At 39.2% G+C, this 23,939-nt stretch overlaps 1 protein-coding gene and 4 non-coding genes across 5 annotated transcripts; all 5 read left to right on the forward strand.

The window, feature by feature from the left end:
- Positions 1-1,523: 1,523 nt before the first annotated feature.
- arid4a (AT rich interactive domain 4A (RBP1-like)) lies at positions 1,524-23,726 on the forward strand. Its single transcript, XM_053509701.1, is given in 25 exon segments — positions 1,524-1,645; positions 2,735-2,780; positions 3,151-3,261; positions 4,757-4,822; positions 5,240-5,330; positions 5,421-5,500; positions 5,619-5,713; positions 8,436-8,568; positions 9,609-9,688; positions 9,800-9,876; positions 9,963-10,111; positions 12,655-12,727; positions 12,955-13,049; positions 13,327-13,424; positions 14,069-14,321; positions 16,419-16,684; positions 17,931-18,110; positions 18,451-18,535; positions 18,619-18,799; positions 18,910-18,972; positions 19,063-20,313; positions 20,420-20,524; positions 21,222-21,428; positions 21,577-21,723; positions 21,831-23,726. Coding segments are annotated over 25 exon segments (4,158 nt in total). The 3' UTR covers positions 21,935-23,726.
- LOC128540268 (small nucleolar RNA SNORD53/SNORD92) lies at positions 13,153-13,234 on the forward strand. Its single transcript, XR_008365447.1, has one exon. It is a non-coding gene; the product is annotated as a small nucleolar RNA SNORD53/SNORD92 (small nucleolar RNA).
- LOC128540270 (small nucleolar RNA SNORD53/SNORD92) lies at positions 15,634-15,716 on the forward strand. Its single transcript, XR_008365449.1, has one exon. It is a non-coding gene; the product is annotated as a small nucleolar RNA SNORD53/SNORD92 (small nucleolar RNA).
- Positions 16,797-16,878, forward strand: LOC128540269 (small nucleolar RNA SNORD53/SNORD92). Its single transcript, XR_008365448.1, has one exon. It is a non-coding gene; the product is annotated as a small nucleolar RNA SNORD53/SNORD92 (small nucleolar RNA).
- Positions 18,180-18,258, forward strand: LOC128540271 (small nucleolar RNA SNORD53/SNORD92). Its single transcript, XR_008365450.1, has one exon. It is a non-coding gene; the product is annotated as a small nucleolar RNA SNORD53/SNORD92 (small nucleolar RNA).
- Positions 23,727-23,939: the final 213 nt, after the last annotated feature.

Below are 23,939 nucleotides of genomic sequence, written 5' to 3' on the forward strand. Positions count from 1 at the left end.
GGAACTAGTTAGCCGTGTAGCCATAAATAAAAGAACATGGATAGTTCAGAGGCATTTATGAACAACTTTGAAGCAATTATTAAGGAGTCAAAATGTTTTTAAGATTAACGCAATGAGATGTGTATTCTTAATAAAAGTGCTTCCGTGACTGGGTTTGACTGTGGTTTTTGGCAGGTAGTTGCTCTCTCCTCAGTGCTGCAGAACATAAAGACCTACGTTCCCCAATGCTGTGATTGACAGTTAGTGTAATTAAACTTCTATGAGTGATTGATATAGTTAAATGTCTTAGTGCTGTTACTGTCCGTTATCGCCACTCCTGGAAAGCCTCTTGTTTGATCAGATTGCTCAATCGGAACTAACTGTTGTATAAACTTGGCTTAGTAGGTCACTTGATTAGGATTTGGTACTTGAGTATTTTTTGGGGTTTAACATGGGATACCTGTTACATGTAAGAGTATTTATGCATGCCAAAAAATAATTTTGCCCAGCAATGAATTTAAGGTTGATTTTTTCTATGACGAGTATCTATATCACCACCAACTCCAATAGTTACCACAGAATATACAGGATAAAGCTAATTACATTCTGTAACACTGGGTCTAATCTACTTGTCAGTGCTTGGATTTAATCTAAAGCTCAATGAAAAGCGTTTCATACAAGTAATGCTATGATCCCAAAACCCTCTTTGACTTCAGTGAGTGGAAAGTTAAGGATTAAAAAACCCTAATGAATCTATTAAATAAACATTTCTCTGATTGTTAAGATATTAATGCAGATTAGGATTAATTCCCATTTGGGTGTTTAAACCTGTGTGTGTAAACTGCATCCCTCACTGTGACTGTGGGTCTGACAGCAGTGCTGTAACGGCTTCCTCTCACCAGCCTGACTCTGTTGTCTTCCGGTTACGTCAGAAGCCCGTGATGTGCGCTGCTGCGTTAAGGCGCCATTATTCTCATAGCCTTCAACTGACCTTTTCTATTTGGTCACCTTTACACGTCTCACTCACCCAACGCTGGGTGTGAGAAATAAATAAACAGCTAACAGGGTCACGTACAGCGCTGTTTACATAGAGACATATGTTTAACCCGGACTCGGTAACAGCTCGGACTCACCTCGACATCGCAGAGCTCGGCGTCAGTAGTCAAAAATATCTGCGTCGGGAACAAAATGGCGAATGAGCCTATGGTTTTTGACATGCGCAATGAAAGCAAGGGGGTTTTATTTTTCCCTCTGAAATAAGATCGCCCCCCCCTGCTCGGGACATCTTTTCAGCCAATGAATGAAGTAGGCGGGTTATTTCGAAGACGGTTTAACCAATCATTACGGGAGACAGCCTTCGATCAGAAACGTGCAACCAATCAGGTGTCAAATGTGGTCTGTTTTAATTGTAACGATTAGGCCGCCATGACAACCAATAAGGACAGACTATTCGTAGCGCCGCTTTCATATTGACCAATCATTAATTAGAGAAACACCCGTCCAATGAAATTCGACTTTCAATGGAACGAATCATAATTTTGGGAATGTAGCTACCGCGGTTAGGGTAGCCAATCGGATTCCGAGAAACACAACCTTGGCTCAACAGCTTGTTATTTCGTTTATGCTTTGCAACCCAGGCGAGTGGTGAGCGGACATACAGGAGTATGTAAGTATCTCTATAGGAGACATTTCATTCAAACAAGTTATGACTTGTAGAAATCGATAATTGTTCACTTTATTGGGTAAAAAAGTAAAGTTAAACGTATTAGGAGGTTTTTTTTTCGAGTAATGGATTAACACGACGGAAAATTGAATGGCAGTGACTAGCTAGCCCGAGCTGCTGCTAGGCTGCTTGTTTTCAAAGCTAGCTCGCTAACTGGCTTTTTGTAGAATTAGGTCTAACCGACACAACGAGTCGTTATCGGGGACTTTCTGGTCTCTGTGGAACTTGTAGAGGACTAAGGGAATCGGTGTGCGGATGCTAAAACAATCGACGCCACAAGCTCGACAATGTTCCGGAACTAACGTTAGCTCAGGGCTTTTCAGCGTCGCTGAGCTGAAGTTCGCATCCAGGAGGGTTAAATCGCCGTGATAGCGATGAACACTTGAGCAAGGTTAGCTGGCAGACTCTCTATATTTAGCTCTGAGACAGATAGAGGTAGAGAGAGCGAGAGAAGGAAAAAAACACGAATCTGTCGAGAGATCTGTGTAAATGAGGTTCGCGTGCCGGTTGCTCGTGTGTCGGTGTAACGCTCGGTTATAGTGTCGATGTCAGTTTCCTGAAGAGAAGAGGTTGTTTGAGTTACAGATTGTAAGGAAAATCCTGACACGGTTCCGGCGGTGAGCTATGATGGCGACGTGACACACACACACACACACACACACAGAGTAAAGCGGGAAGAACACACGCACTACTCCGCTTTTCTCCCTTCCTCTCGCCTATCCTGTTTTACACCCATAACATATTGAAAGCTGCTCAGAGCCGGACTTGGTGCTCTCTGGTTTTTAACGGAATTAGTTTTAGGGAAGCACTTGAGAGCTGCTTGAACATTTCAGCAGCGTGAGGAGGTGGAGGAGGAGGAGGAGGGAGGGGGGCCGCGGCATCGGGCTTGAAAAGAATGCGTGAGTAGTAGCTAGCCTGTTAGCCAGTTAGCATGCCTTGTGTTCTGCCGTGCTGTTCAGTGATTAGGAAGAACACCCTTGTCGTATTTCCCTGCCTCCATTATCCACTCTTGTATGTTTTATTCTGTTTCAGCGACCAGAACCAAGCTGGACTCCCCCAAACAGCCAGCACAATGAAGGTAAGTGCGCTTCAGCTGGAGACAGCAGTGTAGCCGACGCCTCTCAGTCCCTGAGCCAGACCTCTACAGCCTGCTACACCAGGGCAACTTATTTATCAACAACACGTGTTTGTTCTCTACCAAGTCATTTCATTAGATTCTCTGAGCGTTCTGATCGAGGTGCTCTTACCTGGATGAGCTGCTGTACAAGGCAGCCTCATTCTCCTTCACAGCTTTACTTTCATGCTTTACTAACAAAAGGCTGTATTTCATGAACAGAGAAAGGCTTTGCAGTGAACACACAATGAATACATTTTGTAAAAAGTTGTGATCGAAGTTTGAACCGTTTATGCACACCGCTTTGGTCTAACCTGCTTCTTGTTTTCTCTAGGTAGCAGATGAGCCTGCCTACCTGACTGTGGGAACGGATGTGAGCGCTAAATACCGAGGTGCCTTCTGTGAGGCAAAAATCAAGACTGTTAAACGGATGGTAAAAGTTAAGGTAAGTTTTAATAATGTGTTTTTTAAAAACTATATTATTATTATTTTTTTTTTACCACCTCAAACTGCCCTGCAAGAGAAATCGCGCCGGTGGTCAACTTTGCCATATATCGCTTTGCTTGTTCGGTAGAATGTTGTTTGTGTGTTTTGTGTCCTAAATGAGTATCGTTCTTTGCCTTTACACAGACCTTAATATTCCACTAATAATCAGAATAAAAACACGTTATGTAATCGCTTCAGTCAGGACAGTCTGACCTGGAGTGAGGAGGATGGTGCAAATCTTTTAGAAAAGCATTTGCTGTGTAAATGCTTGATTTGATCGTTTCTTTTCTGTAGCCAGAATATGTATATACGCACACAATTGGCCCAACAAACACTTAAAAAGTTATTCATTCCCTTTATTAAAAACATAAAATGAATTAACACAGCAATGTGTAGTATTATGTTTCCTCTGAGGATGTCGGTCATCGCACCATCATTAATGCTATTGTGTGATCGTCTAAAGAGAGGCATATATTTTTTTATGTTTTTCAAGTGTGGACTCTCCTTTATTCTTTCTAAGCATGTTTGCTCCTTGTGGGGGTAATGTTAGGTGGCTTGACGAGTTTCCGTGAAAGACAGATACATGGTTCAAAAAGAGAGTTTGAAAAGATGAACTGAGCTGAAAAAACTTGTTTTCCCTTTTTTTCGGGCCGATGCTTCACAGTGGACAGGACCACTTTATGCTTTTTATTCTGATTCTGGTAATGCTTTGATCATGTAATCAGTTAAGTTGTGATCTGTAATCTGAACAAATTCAATTGGATTGAAAAAGTATTGTAAGTGTGACTGTCGTTCTTCTGTGTGGCTGAGCGAGTAACCGGGTCATGACTAAGTTTTACTCACCCTAGCAGTCACAGGAGGCCTTTATGTTGAAACATTGTTGAACACTGTCTGTTTTATTTTACTAGTCCCATCAGTCATGTATGGACTTGTTCTGATAACAGTCGTGCTTCAATTAATTGATGGGAACTTGGTGCACTTTGCACTACCTGTTTTCAAGTACATACTTATGTTAAAGTGAGTTGTCCTTTTTCCCCACCTGTACATTATGCACATTTTAAGGAACAGTTGCTCAGATATAGTACCTTGCGGTTCTTTAAATCTTTTCTCTAAGAATACATAAATGCTTCACTTTACTGTTCATGATAACTTGACTCACCTGCTTGTCTGTGTAAGTAAGGCCACTTGTTTGGGGCATAAAGTGTTAATGAATGTTTAGTGTCATGAGCGTGAGCCTAAACTATGTCTCGACTGAATCATAAGGAGTTAAATAATGGTCCCTATGTAGGAAGCCCCGTTATGACGGATCATGAAGTGTGGCATTTGTCTGTTACACAACCTGATTACTTCACCTTGATTGAACCTGGTTTCTCTCCTCATCCCTTTCTCTTTTTATCTCTCATCTTTGTGCACACTGCTTTACTTCATCTTGTGCATCACGGATTTGTTTCCAGGTGGTGCTCAAAGGAGACAGTACCTCACAAGTCGTGCAAGATGACCAGGTCAAAGGACCTTTGAGGGTAAGTGAATCTTTGCAGTACTGTTTCTAATCGGTTGCACCATAGAAAGGATGTCAGAAAATGAGTTTAAAATAGAAATGGTTATTTTGTTCCTGCAAGCTCATTGACTGAATGCTGCAGTGCCTTTTTACCAGACAGTATAGCCTGGTACAGTAACAGAACTATAAGGCAACTTTATTTCCATCAGCAAGTGATTTTTACTAAGTGCCACATGCTAAGTTTGGTTACATATACAGTAGATCTTAGCGGGGTGGTAAGAGTAATGTACGCTGATGTGTGAGTGAAGCTGAAAATGGTTTTAGGAAGTGATTATGTTGGTAAGCTATTTTTGAGTGTTCTCTCTAGTACTAGGGGTCATTTTGCTCGGTTGTCAGATATTGCAACTCATCGTGGTTTGATGTGTCTTCATACTCTCAGGTGGGTTCCACAGTGGAAGTCAAGAGTGCAGAAGGAGTTTTTATTGAAGCTGTCATCAGTAAACTTACAGACGCTAGCTGGTACACTGTGGGTAAGCGAAAGCTTCATAAAGTCATTAGTACAGTCTTGCTTATTTTTTTCCAAAATACAATTACCCTGTAATAACTAGTCTTTTTTACAGTTTTTGATGACGGAGATGAGAAAACACTCAGAAGAACGTCACTGTGTCTTAAAGGTGAACGACATTTTGCAGAGAGTGAGGTATGAATCTTTTATGTATGCAGATGTTTTTTTTTTTTTTTTTTGTATTTGTTCTTTTAAGACAGAGTAAAAGTTTCTTTTTTTTCTGTTCTGTTTTTAATTTTTTCCTCCTCCATAGACTTTGGACCAACTGCCTTTGACTAACCCAGAGCACTTTGGGACTCCCGTCATTGGGAAGAAGACTAATCGAGGACGGCGGTCTTCTCAGGCAGTGTGAGTGTTTGTTGATTAGTGACCTTGCTAAGCGTAGTGTTTTTACTAAAGTAATCTTGTTTCATCTAATGCAACAAATTTAAAGTTTTTTTTTTTAATTTAATTTTTTATAGGGTTAATTTTAGAGAACTTGTATGTTTAGATACGAAGTGCAAAAAGTCATGCTATGGATTTCGTGTCCCTTTCTCTTCACAGAACAGCTGCAACTTTCTTTATTTAATAGCTCTATTAATACAATAAAATGCAGCTGAAAGTATTTTGCAGTGAAGAGAAATAAACTTAAAACTTGTGTGTAATACAGTAAACAGCAAAAACAAATATAATGCAAAAATAGTTTGCGCATGAAGCCACTTGCACTGCGTGGCTTGAACTGTTCCTGGAGGCCAGGAAGCAATTTTCTACATAAGAGTCACTATTAGATCTCAAATGACTATGGTTTGCCAGGTAGCTGGTCATGATGAGGGGATTAAAAATAAAAAAGTTCAGTGTTTAAGTTTTAAGGTTATTGTTTGTGTCTTTGCTTCATGTGTCTGTACTGCTGTATTCTTGCTGAACAGTACATAGCAGAAATAATTCACTCCGAAGTACAACTGGATTTTGCATAGCTGTTCTAAGTGTGTATGTGATGAGATTTAAAACATCAGCTATACGCAACACCACTAACACTTATCTCGGAAGGTGGATGGGGATTTACATTTACACACAAGACAGTTGAATGTAAACAAACAGTCAGCTTGACTGACAGCTCAACTGGCCAATCACAGCACAGTATGAGGAAAAGGACGGAGATAAACAACTTGTCACACAAATCGAGTGCAGTGCATGAGAGAATGAGGTAGTTCCTTGCAGCTACTGCCTCGATAAGAGGCATGTCTGTTCTTTTGTAGAATCACTTCTCTTTAAAACATAAGGATGACATTTAAAATACATGTTCATACTAATCTCTAGGAATATATCCTCTAAACTAGCACAATATAGACTTTCGCACATCTCTTCTATTCTGTTTTTCACTTCCTGCCCTAAAGAGGCTCATCATAGTCACGTGATTGCAAACAACCTATTGCTTGTTGGGTATTTGCTAAGTGTAATTGTATCAGTTGCTGCAATGGTTAGTACTTAAAACTGTTTTTAAAAAAAGGATTTTTACATTTCTTTATTTATCATAATTTTTTTGAAGGTTGAAGGAAAAGGTCAGTGTCATGAAAAACAGCCTGGCATGTGAATTCAAAAACTGAAAGAATCGTAGCAGACAGAAGGCGGTGTTTTTGCCTAGTGCTAATCCTCTCTAATCTGGCTTCTACTCTGCCAACTCGGAAATGTTTCCTGATTTAATGCTAGCGCTGTCACCAGCAGCAGTTTCTCTGATTGCTTCTCTCACTACTCAAGATTACACCGGAGCATTTATAGAAAAATAAACAAAGTGCATGCTTGTAGGCACCCACGAGTGTTTGTCTCGGCAGACTTTTTCATTCGTTGATGCTTTCTTTGCAAAGCCTTTTGCTTTGACTTTGGTGGCTTTGTGTTTTTCCTTGTGCATATGCTCGCATTTCGTCTTCAGGAACTTGTTTATAAAGTAGTAGTTACTGAATATAAAGTTGTGTGCGTCATAAGCCAGCATTTAAGAAATCTGAATTCTACTGGGTACTGGGACAGTGGTACTGGTATGAATGTAGTGGGCCGTATCTTTATTTTTATTTTATTTTTTTGTACCTTCTTAACTTATTTTTGGACAATGTCCAATGTTAAATTGATCTTTTACCTAGAATTTTTTCAGGCATAGTTGGTAGGTTTTGTGTGCACATGCTAAATTGTATTTTATTTTATTTTTTTCCATGTTATGCAGCAGAAAACTTGATTGGCAGTTTTCATATAAGAGTCAAGCAAATGAATTAATAAGATGCAGAATGCAGAAAAATTAATTTAGTGCACGCAAATAAGTCAGAGCTACCAATTAGGGGCCAGGGGTAGCTCAGTGGTTAAGGCATTGGACTACGGTTCGGAAGATCCCAGGTTCAAACCCCACAACCACCAAGTTGCCACTGTTGGGCCCTTGAGCAAGGCCCTTAACCCTCAACTGCTCAGATGTGTAATGAGATAAAAATGTAAGTCGCTCTGGATAAGAGCGTCTGCCAAATGCCTAAATGTAAATGTAATTACTTTACAATCAAACAAGTTTGAGAAATAACGATGTTTAAGAAATGTATATTAAAATAAAAATATAATGTTTTGCAGAAAATGTAACATGAAATACATATATTGTTACTTAATTATATTATTTAAACTCAAGTAAACAGGAAGTCCGCTCTCATCACCAGCTTTCATTAGCATTACAAATACTACTGAACAAATAAGACCTTAAACCATAAGATAAGACCATGTTAAATTTCCCTTAACATGTTTGTTTTTTACACCAATTAAAGCCTCCATGAGCAATAGAAATATGCAGAGAACTAATCTGCACTCACTGTTATAAGAAAAGGTGAATTGTGTTTTCTATCTTGGCTTTTTTGACAATTCAGCTTGACCTTTATGCATTTTTAGCAACACCAACTAATGTTTAAAGAGACTCAGCAACTTTTTTTCTGTCTGTCACTTTTCTAAACAAGTGCAGAGAAATTAGCCTAATATTTGTATATACCAGAGGAGGATTTGTGTGCTTAAGTAGTTTAAGTTATAAAGAAATCCATGTTTAATATAATGAGTTTCTTCTTGAATTTTGTAGTGTGGAGGACGAGAAGGAGTCTTCATCTAGCGAGGAGGAGGAAGACGACAGACGGAGACTCAGTGATGATCTCTTGGGGAAGGTGGCTTTCGTTCAGACTGGGCCAGACCAAGCGTGCTGGTTCCATGCCCTGGTGAGCTCCAGCAGCCTTACTCTCACTCATTCTCTCTACCGAATAACCTGTACAGGCTCGTGGGAGGCCTGGAGCTTATCCCAGGGGCCTCGGGGCACGAGGCACGATCCACCCTGGATGGCAGAGCTCACTAATCACACCAATCAGATACTAATAACGCTGGAGATCAGCATTAGGACACTCCCCTAAAGCCACAAAAATTAGTTACTGGAGGAGTCAAAGCTTTTGGTATTGCTTGTGGTAAAGCTGGCATAAGGTGTTGGGGCACGACAGGCTGGCAGACCATAGCCAGTGTTCCTTGCTATAGATTCTCTGCAGTTGATTTATTCTCTAAACTATTCTTTTACATTTTTCCTTCTTTTAGTGTTTTATTGATGGTGCTGGAAAAGGCCTGTCTATTAGTCTATCATGTCTGTCCAAAATCTTTTTCCTTTTGCCCTGTATCATCCTGTAAGAGACCCGATCTCATCAGCGGACCTAAACAATGCCAACAAAATGCTGCACAAAACACAACAGAGCTCCCCAGAGCAGAAGTCATGCTTCAGGCTTGTACTGTTCTCTTGAGCTCGTGCCATAAGTGCCCTGAGGAACAAGCTAGTTATTCAGTTATATTTTGTACATTCATTTATTATTTTTTTTTCCCTTCCACCTGTTTGTATTTTTTAACGATTTTCTGTCCTGAGGTGCACAGCTGTATTGATAACACCTGATGAGAAATTTAAGTATACATCATATTTAAATAAGAGGCTTACTAGCTCTTTGCTTAAGGTTATACATGGTGTTTGCTAGAGATGCTGATCACATTTTATGTATTTTATTACTCTACTGATATGAGAGCGCTGGGTATTGGGGTATAGTTGGGACCGATGTCCTTCGAATAAGCAGGTCGTCTTTTTGGTTGCCAGGTTATGCAAAACACTACACGTGTGGTGGTGGTATACTTTAAAACCATTTTTTGTCCAGTCAGTTTCTAATCTAATTTATGATGAGAATTTGTCCCTACATAATGTAACGCTTGTTTTGACTTTATTCTCTTCAAGGTGATCTCTCCAAGCTGTAATGATGACATAACTGTTAAAAAGGACCAATGCTTAGTGCGGTCGTTTGCTGATTCCAAATTGTAAGTTAAACCACAGAGCGCCTTCACGTCACCTGTATATACGTTTGGAGATTGGCGAGTGCCGATGCTGCAGGCTTTTTAATTAAGACTTTGTTTAACTTGCCGTTCTAGTCACACTGTGGGCCGCAATGATGTTCAAGAGTTGTGTGTTGAGACCATGTGTGAATCGGAGCACTCTGATAAAATCGGTAAGTGTGTACATCTTAGCTGAGGTTTGTGCATTCTGAGTGTTCTATGAGCTTGGTCTCACCAGGCACTTTGTGTCTTTCTGCAGGATTTAAGGAGGCACTGCTCTTTATAAAGACCAAGCAGATCCCTGATACCTGGAAGATGGATATGAGTGAGATCTTGGAATCTTCCAGCAGTGATGAGGGTGAAGGCAAGGAAAGCGAGGAAGAAGAGAAGGAACCAGAGCCAGAAGAGGTAAGAAACGGTTTATATTGCATTAATATAAGACCAATATATATATTTTTTTATTCCTGTATGTGGGCATGTAATTTGTCTTAAGGTCATAGAGACATAAACTTGGGGCGGGGGGGCAGTGGCTGAGGTTTAAAAAGCAAATGAGTTAATAAATGTTGGTTAAAATGATCCACTCTCTTGAGGTGATAATGTTATAAGACCAAGGATTATGAAAGTCTGTTCCTGGGTATGTAATATAGCACACATTATCATTGTAACCCTGATTAAAATGTTGGCAGTGAGCAGTGGTGTCGTCTTCTCCCTTTTTTTTTTTTTTTTTTTTTTACTCTCTTTTATTGCTGATTTTACAGCATTATCTGGCTCTTATCTTTAATTTCTCTTAGTGCTTGTTCTTTTGCTTGCCGTATGTATGACGGATAAACCAAATACTTTTATTTTGGTCAGTTTTATCAGTTTTTCCACATGCACATCCACGGTTCTTCTAATTCAGTTCTCTAGTTTTTTAACCAGCCAACTTAAAAAAAAAACTTATCTGGACGTTAAGTCTGTCCCAGGAATGCGAGTTACTGATTTGTCCACTCTTGAGAGTTTCGCAGTCTGGCTAATGATTACTAGTTAGGTTGAGTGACAGCCCTGCAGTGGAACCTTTGCCCCAGGCTGGGCCTTGATCATGCTTTCGTCAGTAAATACTGCAGCAATGCTGAATTGGTATTATGTTTTTTTTTATTTTATTTTTTTTTTAAAGGCATTCCTTTGCTCTGACATGGTGCGATCTGCAGCACCTTGAGTGAAGTAAGTGAATAGTCTCAGCATGTGGGGAAAACCCTCAAGCACAGATCGACAATGCTTCATTCTTCCTGCTCCCAGCGCCTGGACAAATAGCCATTCGGCCCGTTTCCGACACGGCTCCCATGGCAACCCTTACTTCCTATGGTTAAAAAGCCTTTGAGGATTGGCGAAGTGCCAGAGGAGGTGTGCCAGCTGGGATTGTGGGCAGGTCTGAAGCTCATCACAAGAGCTCCTCTTTCCACACTGTGTCAGGAGTCTCATGCTTGTGCAGCTCTTAAAGTAGCAGACTTCCTGTAACAAACAATGGGCGACGAAATAGCTCGGTTTTGCATGTGTAGCTCTTAAGAACTATTTTTATAGTCACTTTCGGTTTCATTTCCTCTGAATGATTGTCATGCCAGGGTTGTTTCTTTTAAAGATGGTTTGGATTCTTGCTACAAACTATTTTAATTCTATTTGTTAGGCGATCAAGCCTTTAGTATAGATTGTTCAGGCTTTACTAAATACATTTACAACTAATGTTTGCACTGTAGTCAGATCTGCTACTGCTGTGACACCTCCCAGTATATTTTTTTTGTTTTTGAAAGTCTTATCTACTACATCTATAGTTGCTTTTATGACCGAACAAAGAAAACCTGTTCCAGTAACACTGATGTCTATCGCACTGTGGGGTGACTTGGACTTTAAAGAATGTCTTCCTATGGCTGTTCTTAAGTAGCATTCTCACACCTTTCAACACTTATGCAAGATATTAAGAGTTTTGGGGATGTTTCTGCTTTGCCAAAGCTCTTTTGGAGTATCCATGTTTAATCAGAACCGCAAATTCGTCTCTGTAGAACGTTTTTCTTTATATGATGGTAAAGGATAGTTTTAAGGAATTTTGTTTGTGTCCTGTAAAAGTTTTTTTTTTTTTCTACAGATTTACAGCCTGCTTATAAAACTGCATCCGTCTTGATTTTAAGTTTAAACTTAATTACCTACATGGGCTCTCCATTTGTAGTTTTTCAGTTTAGAAAAACCATGACCTTTTATGGTAATTGCTCATGCATCACAGATGTTCTAGATGGGATCAACTTGGAAAATACCAGGGCACAAGACGAACACATGACCTAAATTGTCTAGCCTTAACGAGTCAAACATGACTGCAGAAGATGGTTTCACTTAATGACTGATGTTATGTGATGTAACATTTCTGCTGACTGATTTACACTACGAGAGGATGGCATGTACCATGCTGCTTAAAAAAAAAAAATTATCTTGATATGTGCCGTTATATTCACATGTTTCAACTGACTATTACTAAAATTATAAGAGTTGTTTTTTGGCATTCTTCTTCATCTGCGACGTTCCTGGTACGTCTAGAGAATCACTGTGGTTTCTTTTTGAATTAATAGGAATCCATTTAACACTTGATTTAGTAAACTGTAGTTTTATTTTTAGTCTGCTTCACTACAGTTCACTAAGGTAAATAGTCAGAATATTGGTTTTGTTATGCTCCTCTTCCTCGCATTGTGTATTTACCTGCTGTGCCTTTTTTATTTTTTGCCTTCTGTCTCTCTATGACTTATTTTATTCTGCACTGCCTCTTCTGTTTGCTGTCTTTTAACCCATCCACCCCCAAAATAGGGTTTTAGCTTGATGGCATTCTTAGTCCTTGATCTAGTGAACAAACATGACAATGTTTTTAATGGAAACTGCAAAGCACTTTTATCAGTTACACTTTATAACATCTACTGTAAATGCTGTCTCTCTAGCCTGATGATGAGCCAGACCCAGAAGAGAGGGACCACTTCCTACAGCAGTTGTACAAGTTCATGGAGGACAGAGGTATGATGCACAGTTTCTTTCCACATGTTCCCTGGTTTTACACTTTAGTTACAGATTAGCCCCAAATTTTATTCAGATCTATCCATTTATTTATTCATTTATTTATGTAACTGCAAGGCTGAATATTGTAGCTCATTGTCTGACTGTATTTGAAACTCACAGCATGACTAATTTTGCAGCGTGCTTCCTCTGTGCGTTGCCTTGCTAAATGTTCTCTGTTTCTTCAGGCACACCAATTAACAAACCTCCTGTGCTGGGCTACAAGGATCTGAACCTCTTCAAGCTCTTCAGGCTGGTTCATCACCATGGTGGCTGTGACAATGTAAGCATCTTTAGTACATAACAAAAAGGGCTAATTAATATTTTGGATTCCTTGGTCCACATTAACAAGTATAATTATTTAAAAAGCTAAAGCAGTGTGGAGTTTGAAGTGATGATCACAGAGAACGGTTTCGCTTATTTGACTGATATTGAGTGATGCCACATTTCTCTTGGCTATCTGATCCATTCCAGATGCACTACCATCTTCACGATATAATTGAACACTGAATATTACTGCATTAAAAAGAAATCAATGTGCCATTTTGTCTTTGTTACAGATTGAGAGTGGGTCTGTATGGAAACAGGTCTATATGGATTTGGGAATTCCCATCCTGAATTCAGCAGCTTCTTACAATGTGAAGACGGCTTATAAAAAGTAAGCACACTAATGAAGTTAGGAGAGTTTGTATTGTAGGGAGGTGCAGTTATGGCAAAAAAAGAAAAAATCATAATGACTGTTTTGTTGGTCAATATTGAGAAATGTGATTGTTCCTTGATGTTTTAAACATGGTTCATCCCCTCCCCCAATAGATTTTTAAACTTTTAATTCGGTTGTAAAAATAAAAAATGTTGATGTTGGATCGAAATGGTTAGCTAGCTATTAGTTAACGTGTTGACATTCCCAAATTTACAAAAAATAAACAATATGTCATCAACAATCTTAATACATTATTTTTTTTAATGCAGTTTAAATGCACAAAATTGGTTGAAGGTGTGAGACAAAAACAGGTAAACTTTACATACGCCTTGTCCAGGATAAAACAAGCCCCTTGTTACCTTTCAGGATATCATTTGTCATTATTGCTTATTACTTAAGTTCATTTTGGATCCATTTTTCTCCAAAGTTTTTAACTTTTCCAATTATTTACTACTACTTAAGGAAAAGAAGTTCAGCGTCAAGATCTTTAGCTTGAAATCTTTTTTTCTTTGAGGTCATGTTTCGTATCTTGTAGAGGATGTTCAGTATGAATGTAGGCATGTGTAATGTATGTATTAACAGAGATACTTCTCATATTTAAGGTACTTGTATGGATTTGAAGAGTACTGCCGATCCGCTCAGATCCAGTTCAGGACCGTGCACCATAACGAGCCTAGGCCAGTCGTTCAGCCAGATGTAAAGACTGTTAAGCAGGAAAAGGAGATCGAGAGTGAAGACAAGGGAGACCAGACCCAGCAGGCTAAAGCTGAGCCTGAAGCCAGCAAAGACCAACCTGATGGGGATGAGTCGGATGGCGAGGATGAGAAAACCCGCAAAGACATCTGCTCTCCTAGGGTAAGTGTTGTGTGGGTTCATGCTGGTTTTAAGTCGATTGCGATGTGCTGGACTGGAGATAAGCTAAGAACATTTGTTCGATTATTGGATATAGATCTGCTCACAGATTGTGAGGCGTATGGTTTGTGATGGGGCATATATATATATATATATATATATATATATATATATATATATATATATATATATATATATATATATATATGCGTCAGCGCGGTCGCCATCTTGGGTCGGGGGAAGCCGCGTCTACTCTGCATTAGTTAACATTGGCAGAAAACTATCAACGATTAAAATCACCTTAATTTGCTTAAACTTTAACCGATTTTCAAGCCGTTTGGTTTATTATGAATGTCAGACATATATTTAAGAGAGAACATAGATTAATTCATTATTTTACTTATATAATATAAGTAAAATAATTCATTAATCTATGTTTGATCATAAATACGTGATCTATTATATACAATACAATACTTAGACACACCTACAGAACTAATTAATTTGTTCTACAATGCACAAAATTAAAAGGATGCTGATAGTGATATGAAAAAAACAGAAATAATATAAAATAAAGAATATATAAAATATAAATAAATAGATAAATAATAGAGCAAAATTAAAATTAATAAAGGCATGAGTTAAACAAACAAAGCGGGGGAAAAAAAAAAACAATTATGGACTTCCTGATCAACAGACTGAGAATTTTAGGATGGGGAACCGAACATCTGCATCTAGGCAGAAATTAAATCGTCCAAATCACAAATTATTATTATTTTTTTTGTTTCAGCTGAAAGACATGTATTTATGATCGAGTCCAGAGAAAATTGAAGCTTTTGATATTAATCTACTTCAAAACTAGGTGTAAGTTTATTATTTTTCCACTTCAGTGAACTTAAAATTAACTATTGTTACTTACCTTAGCCTAGTCTACTGGACACAAAATGGCTACAATGGTGTGATATCCATACTTAAAAATACATGGTAATTAAAACATTTGAATTATACTGGTTTATTTTGTGCATCAGCAAGCCTGCAATACAATGACCCAGCGTAAAATGGTCATATAACACAAAAACAAACATAACGTGCGTACGTAGTGTGAAAACATCTTCCAGTATTTACAACAGCTTATTAAATGATTAGGCTACAGTATATAACACAAGTCCGGCATCTTCAGAGTTGTTCTGAATGCCCGGGAAACTTTGACGCTTCCTTCAGATCCTCGACGCAAGATGGCGGCGATGTTGACGTATGCTTAGAGGCCCAGGGCGACATCTAGTCAGTATATATATATCTATGGTGATGGGGTAGCAGCACATGATGATACCAGAGAATGGTTTCGCTTTTATGACCTGATATCATGTGATGTCACATTTCTCTTGGCTATCTGAACCTCCCCTGTTTTTAGTTTATAAATAAACTTGCACAAAGACTAAACCTTTAGATCTGGCTAATAATTCTTTCCAGTTTATAAACAAACATACTGTACATCATGTATTTGTGACCCATCACATCAAATATATTACAACCCTATTTTTAGAATATTTAAATAGGAATTTCATGATGTCTCATTTTGACACCAGAATTTCCCTTATACTTATCAAAATAACTTTGCCAGCAGTTCAGGTTTATAGCAAAAGGAAAAAAATGTATATTTTTCTGTCACAGCTGGAGTAACCAGTTTGGATAGTGTTTATTAAAGTGCTTTAATAATTTTACAATGTTTTGTATTAAAATTTCAATCTTGAGGATCAGGAAGATAAAATATTTATTTACAGATTTTTAACAAAATTTAAGGATTTAATTGATAATTGATATGACGGGTCACAATTGTCGTAACCAGAAAAATGATATTGCTTGGAAATATTTTTATTACTTAGACATAAAAACGGCCAATATTTTTATTTATTTATTTATTTATTTATTTATTTAAACAAAAAATGTCAATCACGCTGCTTTTTTTCATGCCTCGGTTTAGTTAATTACATTAAATGGACAATTAGTCCATAAGACTAAAAATACTAGCATGCAGTTATGTAATCCCCAGATATTTTCTCAATCTATTGATTGTTCGATGTCCTTCCTCTCTCTTTGCAGGGCCGACGACGCTGTACAGTGACTCCATTAAAAATGGAAGGGAAGGAGCCTGTCAAACAGGAAAAAGTAAAGGAGGAGAAAAAGCGTGAGGAAGTGCGAGTGGGAGAAGGCAGCGGAGAGGAACAGAAGGAAAAAACAGAGGGAGATAATTTGGGGAAGCGACGCAGTCGGCGCCTAGAAGAGTCTGACAAAGATTCAGATGAAGATGATCAGGAGGAAGATGATGATGAAGATGATGACAGTGAAAAATCCAGACTTAGAGAAAGGTACTTTAGTGGTCAATAAGGGTTGAAATTTATGCTACGTATAACCATCAAATTCAGCTTTATATATTTTTTTGATTCAAAAGCATGCATGTTTTTACTTAAATGTCTGGAGTTAACATGATGATGCAAGAGAATGGTTTCGCTTACTTCACTGAGGTCATGTGATGTCATACTTCTCTTGGCTGTCTGATTGGCTTCTGTGGTTTCATTTACAATGCTTTACTACATATGCTAAATTTTTATTGTGCATTTCCTGGTTGTTTTACCAGTAGGGCTGAAACAATTCCTCGAGTAATTCGATTTAAAGAAATGATGGAGGCAAAATCTTCTGGCACAAAGCTTCTTTTAATTAATTTTAAAAGCTTGCGTTATGTTTTTTGCGCAATTGTTTGTTTGGCGTGATGCAGCCCGCTTCTGGATGCAAGCTGCCGTTAAACACAGACGAAGTGCTTACCTCACACACAAAGCGGAAGAAGACGCAAACAGTTAGCTGTGTATTTATTTGAGGGAGCGTTCTGTTGCGGGCTGCAAAATGGAAGGGAGTGCTAAAATTTATTTTAATGTGTACCTTAGTTTTTTCGATACTTAGTCATTTGGAATACCTTTTTTTTTTTTTTTCTCGTTTTTGCATCTGAGAAAAGGCTTTAAAATAAGAATGTATGGCGCTGTAATGCATCTAATTCACCTCAGTCAACTTTTAGCCATTAATTGTATTGTGAGTAATGACAATGTTTTTTTCTTCTTTTTTTTTTGTTGATAAAATGCTGTATGCGTTTAAATAAAAGTAGATTTTTCTAAAAAGAAAACCAATTAATCTTTGTACATCTTATATATTTTACATTGCTGTTTAACTAAGCAGAAGTACATTTTATTTTACTTATAAATTTTTGGTAGAATACTCGATTACTAAAATATTCGATAGCTACAACCCTATTCACCACCAACGCTGCATGCCATGTTCTATAAATGTAGTTGACTGAAAATGTTCCACTCGTACATCATGCAACATTCCTTGATCCCATCCCCCCCACCCCCACCATTTTGTATTACAGTATATCTTTCAGTGTTTCCTTCAATCAGTTTTCCTATTCGTTACTGGACTAAGTCCTGTTTATCATTTTAATTCAATTTTAATGGTCATTGTTGCAAAGCAGCTTTACAGGATCAAAATAAAATTTTGGAAATGTGAATAAAAATGTGTATGAATTAAAATACAATCATCAAAATTATTGTTTTTTTTTCCCAGAGATGAGAGGGAGGATGAAGACGGCGGCGAAGAGTCTGAGCACTCGGTCACTGGGACAAAAGTCAAGGTCAAATATGGCAAAGGGAAGACCCAGAAAATCTATGAAGCCAATATTAAAAACACAGAGACTGACGATGGAGAAGTCCTTTATCTGGTCCATTACTACGGGTGGAATGTGAGGCAAGTCATTTATGAAGGCAGTACTGGCTTTTAATGGATCAATACACTGCAAACAGGATATGGGGACAAACATGATGATACAGGAGAGAGGTTTCGCTTACTTGACTGATTTCACGTGAAGCAGCACTTCTCTTGGCTGTCTGACTGTCCTCTAGTCGATATCCTGAATATTTTTGGTCAGCAACACCATAACAGGAGTATTTTCCTTAAGATAATGCATGATGCGTACATAATATGGGGATTGGTTTAGTGACGTATGCCACAGTTGGTTTTGAATTTGTGACTGATGTATTTTTTTCCCCATCCGCAAATGTTTTATTTAAATTCCTTTGTGCAACAGGTATGACGAATGGGTGAAAGCTGATAGGATAATATGGCCTGTTGATAAAGGAGGAACAAAGAGAAGACAAAAAAAGAAAGTGAAGGTAGGAGGCCAAAATGTTAGGACATTTTTTCCAATGTATGGTGTTCTGGGATACAGCTCTAACAGCTCTGCCATTTTTAACAGAACAAAGATGATGGGGAGAAGGAGGAAGACAAACCGCCCAAACCAGTGGCAAAACGTGGCCGTCCTCCACTAAAATCCACCCCTCCTGGCACCTCCCGCAGTGTATCCAAAACTTCTAACAGTGAGAGCAGACCTGGCACTAAAACCCCCCGTCTCTCAGACACTCTACCCAATGGAGAGGGTAAGACTTTACACTTTTGTAGTCAGATTGTTTGTACGGGCGTCCATTGTTTTACAAGTCTTTTTACAACTGTGTTTGTGCTCAGTGATACTGACAGTGTTTTCTGACAGGAACTCCTCGTCGGCGCACAAGGAAAACCTCTGGCATGTACGATTCCGACAGGGCATCTAATGGTATGTTTGAACAGCGATTGATCTTCGTGAAGATCTTAAGCCACTGGAATGCAAAGCAGTTATGTAAAACTTTCCCTGCTTTCTCTGCAGATTCAGGAAACTCATCAGACGAAAGTGAGGGTGAGGACACTCCTGAGAAAAAGCCTGAATGGGCAGAAAAGACAGATCCTGCAACAGCCCGGAAGCAGGAGGAGGAGGAGGAGGAGGAAGAAGAAGAGGAGGAGGAAGAAGAAGAAGAGGAGGAGGAGGAGGAAGAAGAAGAAGAAGAAGAGGAGGAGAAAGGAAAGGTGGAGGATGCTGAGGTCGAGCCCGTGGGTCCCAAAATCCCTCAGGAGAAACCACAATCGCCGGAGGCAAGTGAGCCGGAGAAACCTGAGGAAGAAGCGGCAATGTCGCCTGACTCTGGTGACGGTTCTCCCAAACTGAGAGCAAAAAGGGCTCGTCAAAGAGAACCTGGCTCTGAGACTCTGATACAGCTGCCTGCTGCAACAAACCAGGCAGAGCCCAAGGGGCCTGGCACTCTTCCTCGCCAGCCTAAGAAGCCTCAGGATAGTGAGCACATTAGCACTACAGAGCAAGTGCCTGAAACAGCTGGCTCTGACACGGATTCAGCCACTGAAGACATCGGCCCACCAGAGAGGAGTTGCATAGCCAAGCGCAAAGCCACGGAGTTTTGGACTCCAGAAAAGAAGATTCGCCTTGAGGACAAATTGGAGCCAAAAACTCCGTCACCAGAGAAGAAATCAGACAACGAACGACCAAAAGAGAATGTTCAAGAGACAGAAGAACCCCTTGCACCACCAGTTCCAACAGTAGTAGTAGCTCCTCCTGAAGTCCCAGAGGTCAAGACGGAAATGCCTGCTCTTACCAAAGAAGTCCAGATAAGAGTAGAACCTCTTTCAAGCTTGTGCACAATTAAGGAAGACTCTTCAGCAATCACTGATGAAGAGACGATGCCGCAGATAGGCGCAGAGGCATTAATGTGTCACGAGGTAGATCTAGATGACCCTGAAGAGAAGGACAAGCCATCAGGAGAGGAGCCACTGGTGCTAAGGGAGGAAAAGACTAATGCTTCCAACTTGGCCGTAGCTCAGGTGCAGGCCCAGCAGCCCTCCTTCCATCTTCCTCCTAGCCTGACGACAGCAGCGCCTCCTCAGCTGTGTTCTCCATCCTCCGCTCCCAGCCCAGACGAGTCTCACAGCACCAAAAGTGAGAGCGACGCCACCATCGAAGCAGACAGCATGGCCGAGTCACACGAGGGACTCTGTGAGAACTTTGACGCTAGTGCGAGCTCCAGCAACTCCAGCATTTCCCTGCAGGAGAGGGATGCCAAGGACAAAGGTTGGTGTGAGCTGCTCATAAATTATCCTTCTGCTTATAAAATGCCTAGATTGTATGTGACCAGGTCTTTTGTCTTGTGTAATATTTACGTTCTGTGCTATTTAAGGTCAGAAAAGATTGCATGACTGCAACAGTGGCTTATCTGCCAAGAAGCAGAAACGTAACCAGAAACGGTTAGGAGCTGCTTCTGCTGCAGAAAAAAACGGAGCAGGTAAGAACATGGTTTTAAAGGAAATATGTAGACAAGGATCTATCTAGGATCGGTAGATGTTGGTGCAAGCCATAGAAATGTAGTTTGTTTTAGGCTCGTTTGCGCCAGTGACTGGTGAGGTAAAGTAGAGCTTTTAGATTGTTGCAAATTAAGGGTGGATGATACGAAAACTTCCATAACTATAAAACTAATGTTTCAATGATGTGCAAAATGTTTTATGTTATTAAATTGTCCATCAAGCTGCCAGTAAGACAGTGGTGATGCATTTAAAAAACGAGTTCGATAAAGATTATTACGTCTGCATGCTTCAAAATAGCTAATTATAGGGATGGGAATCATCAGGGACGACCCGGTATGATATCACAATACCCAAGTGCTGATTCGATTTCCATTAAGTATCAAAATGTAAAAAAAATAAAATAAATAAATTTCTGAGACATAAAAGCAAAAACAAATTGGCTCCTACCACACCAGTGTGTGCCAATGGGTGACTAGTGCCCACCACCTGCAGGATTATACAGGAACTGCAACTTTTCACCACCTTATAAGCAAAAGTATTACAGTTAAAAATAAATTCCACAAAAATGATTTTAATCTTTGACGATACATGAATCGCCATAAATCTACATAAATCGAGAATTTAGACCTGCTTTACATTTTGTCTATACTGCTTTTTTTTATTTTTTTTATTCTTAAGGTCACAGCAGCGACAGTGAAGACCTGTCTGCCATGGACACCTCTACTAAACTGACTCCAGTAAAACACTCCAGCCTGGCCAAGGCCCATAAGCTCTCTCGCTCCCCTGGCCATGCTTCTCCCAGCAGTAAAGACATGGAGAAAGACAAGCACAAAGACAAGCAGTCCTTCCCCTCTCCACGCACATACAAATGGACTTTCCAGCTGAGTAAGTCCCTTTTAATCCACGTGGGTTTGCTCTGTGTAAATTGTTGGATTGTGGGTTACCATACAGTGTGTTTTTGTTGTTTCTCAGTGGAGGTAATGTACCCACTTTTCACTGGACACTTTATTGATTTTTAATATTCTTTATGCAGATGAGCTAGACAACATGTCGAGCACTGAGAGAATTTCCTTTTTACAAGACAAGCTTCAGGAAATCCGAAAATACTACATGTCGTTGAAATCGGAGGTGGCCTCCATCGACAGGAGGCGGAAGAGATTAAAAAAGAAGGAGAGAGAAGGTATGGTTTTCTAATTAATTGAAAAAATAAAAGTCGACAGCAGTCAGATTTAGTGTTCAGTGCTGTGTGTATGTGCAATTAACCAAAGTTTCCTGTGTGCTTGGCAGTGTCCCACACCACAGCATCTACATCCTCTGGCTCATCAGACACAGGCATGAGTCCATCCTCAGCTTCACCCACTCAGAACACTGTAGCTGTGGAGTGCAGGTGATAAAATACCACGCCTGTTTATCCCTCCACTCTGCCCACCTCTGCCTTCTCAGCATCTCTGCTGCCTCGATGGAGACGTGCATACTGATGAGCCAGAGCAAGCAGCCATAGCACTCAATTGCCCTGCCTCCTTCTCCTCCTCCACCCTTTCCCGTCCCCCGATCCTCGTGGCCACTCCCACCTTCCTGCACTTTGTAAACTGATCTTGCCTCTCACTCGTCTCGCTGCCACTTTCCACATCAGGCATCAGGAAACTGATTCATTGTGAGGGTTGAATGTTTAAAAAAAAAAAAAAAGAAAAAAAGTAAATATCAATCAACAGACAGTACAGCGGCACTTTTGTCTCCCCCTTCCTTGATACTGGCCCGAAACAGAAGCCTCCTCTTACAGCCTGTGTGACACAGACTGGTTTGGATGCTGTAATTGTTCAAAAAAGCTTTCATCATCACATTGTAAAATCCCAGATTAAGCTCTCCCTGTAAAGGTATCGTCACTTAACCAGCTGGACATGGTTAGGGGAAAAAAAGAAAGAAAGAAAAGGTCAATTTCGTGCGCTTGCTCCATCAGAACTGCCAAAGTACACACGTTACAGCAGAGTGCCCTATTTTGGAAAAGTGGGACAAAGTCAATTGCGAAAGGGAATGTAGTTTACTGAAAACTGCAGCTTGTCTTCCACTCTTTGTAGTAAGCGATAGTGTGCGCGCAAACATTATTATGCAAAACTCTATTTTTGTCTTTAAAAATAAAATAAAAAAATAAACAAACATGAAAGAAAATGTTTACAGTGGAACACGGGACAAAAGATGTTTTCAGTGGACTAATTTCCTTTGCGAGTGTATTTTGTCTTTTTATATGTAATTGCAGAGTTTTATTTTAGTATGAAATTTCAAAAGGTATATATTACAGCCATGAAATTATTTAATGAAATATTTCTAGGTCTGAATTTTTGTGTAAAATAAAGGTATTATCTTGCAACTTGTTAAGTATATTTATTCAGACGATGAACAGCGTTTTTTTTTGTATTCTTTCCAAGATGAAAACATCATTCATTTGGTCAATGGTGAAGAAAAAAAAAAGGAAATTAACTAAAAGAATGTGGTGGATGAGTTAGACTGTGAAGTCACAATTGGGTAACTACTGTGCAGTAAATTGTTCCCATGCTTATTCTCCCCTTTTCCCATTTGGGCCTAGTGATCTGGAGATTATTATTTTTTTAAACCTTTTATGGACCACCATTAGTTGGTGACCTGCCATTCTCAAGTTCAAATTAGCCGGTACTTGTGTTAAAGCAGTTTGTTCCTAACGTTCCAACATCGAGTTCTCAACCAACTGAATAAAGGTTGCATAATTGTTGTGTATGTTTAGCCCAGGGGTTTCTTACTATGATGATTTTCTTTTGTATATAGATCTTCCAAAAACCATGTATTTGAGAAATACATTTTACACAAACTGTAAATGATTTATATTATTTTTTAAACAATACATCTTTGTATATTAAACTTTTTTCTATGTCAAGTTGGTAGAGGAATTAGCACACTTTACTGTATATAATCAACCACTGGTCGTCAACAGGAGCCTAATCCCAGCCCTATAGAGAAATTATCCCACTAGGATGTCGAATACGCTTAAGGCGGTGATTTGTGGATATAATGAGAACCTGCTTCCCTGTGAGTAAAATTAATTTACATATTCCTAGATGAAGGAATGAAGGCATTAGGTTCCTGAGCAAAGCCATTGTATCTTTATGTAAAATAGCAGAGCTCTTTTCATTTCTAATAAAATTTTGAAATATTCGTGTGCGCCTTTTGTTTTTATTTGCATTTGGGATTTAATAATGATTTCATATGACCATTCAGAGAATGTTGTAATTTTAACCTATTTTTAAAAGTATGTCTCTGTATTTAGGGGTGTATGCAAGTATGATTTCCACTTTCTGAATTTGTAAGTAAAGAATAAACAATAGCATCATGCAGTGTCAAGTGAGGGAAGTGGGACCATTCCACCTT

This window comes from Clarias gariepinus, chromosome 13 (assembly GCF_024256425.1).
Source record: "Clarias gariepinus isolate MV-2021 ecotype Netherlands chromosome 13, CGAR_prim_01v2, whole genome shotgun sequence".
Taxonomy (NCBI): Eukaryota; Metazoa; Chordata; class Actinopteri; order Siluriformes; family Clariidae; genus Clarias; species Clarias gariepinus.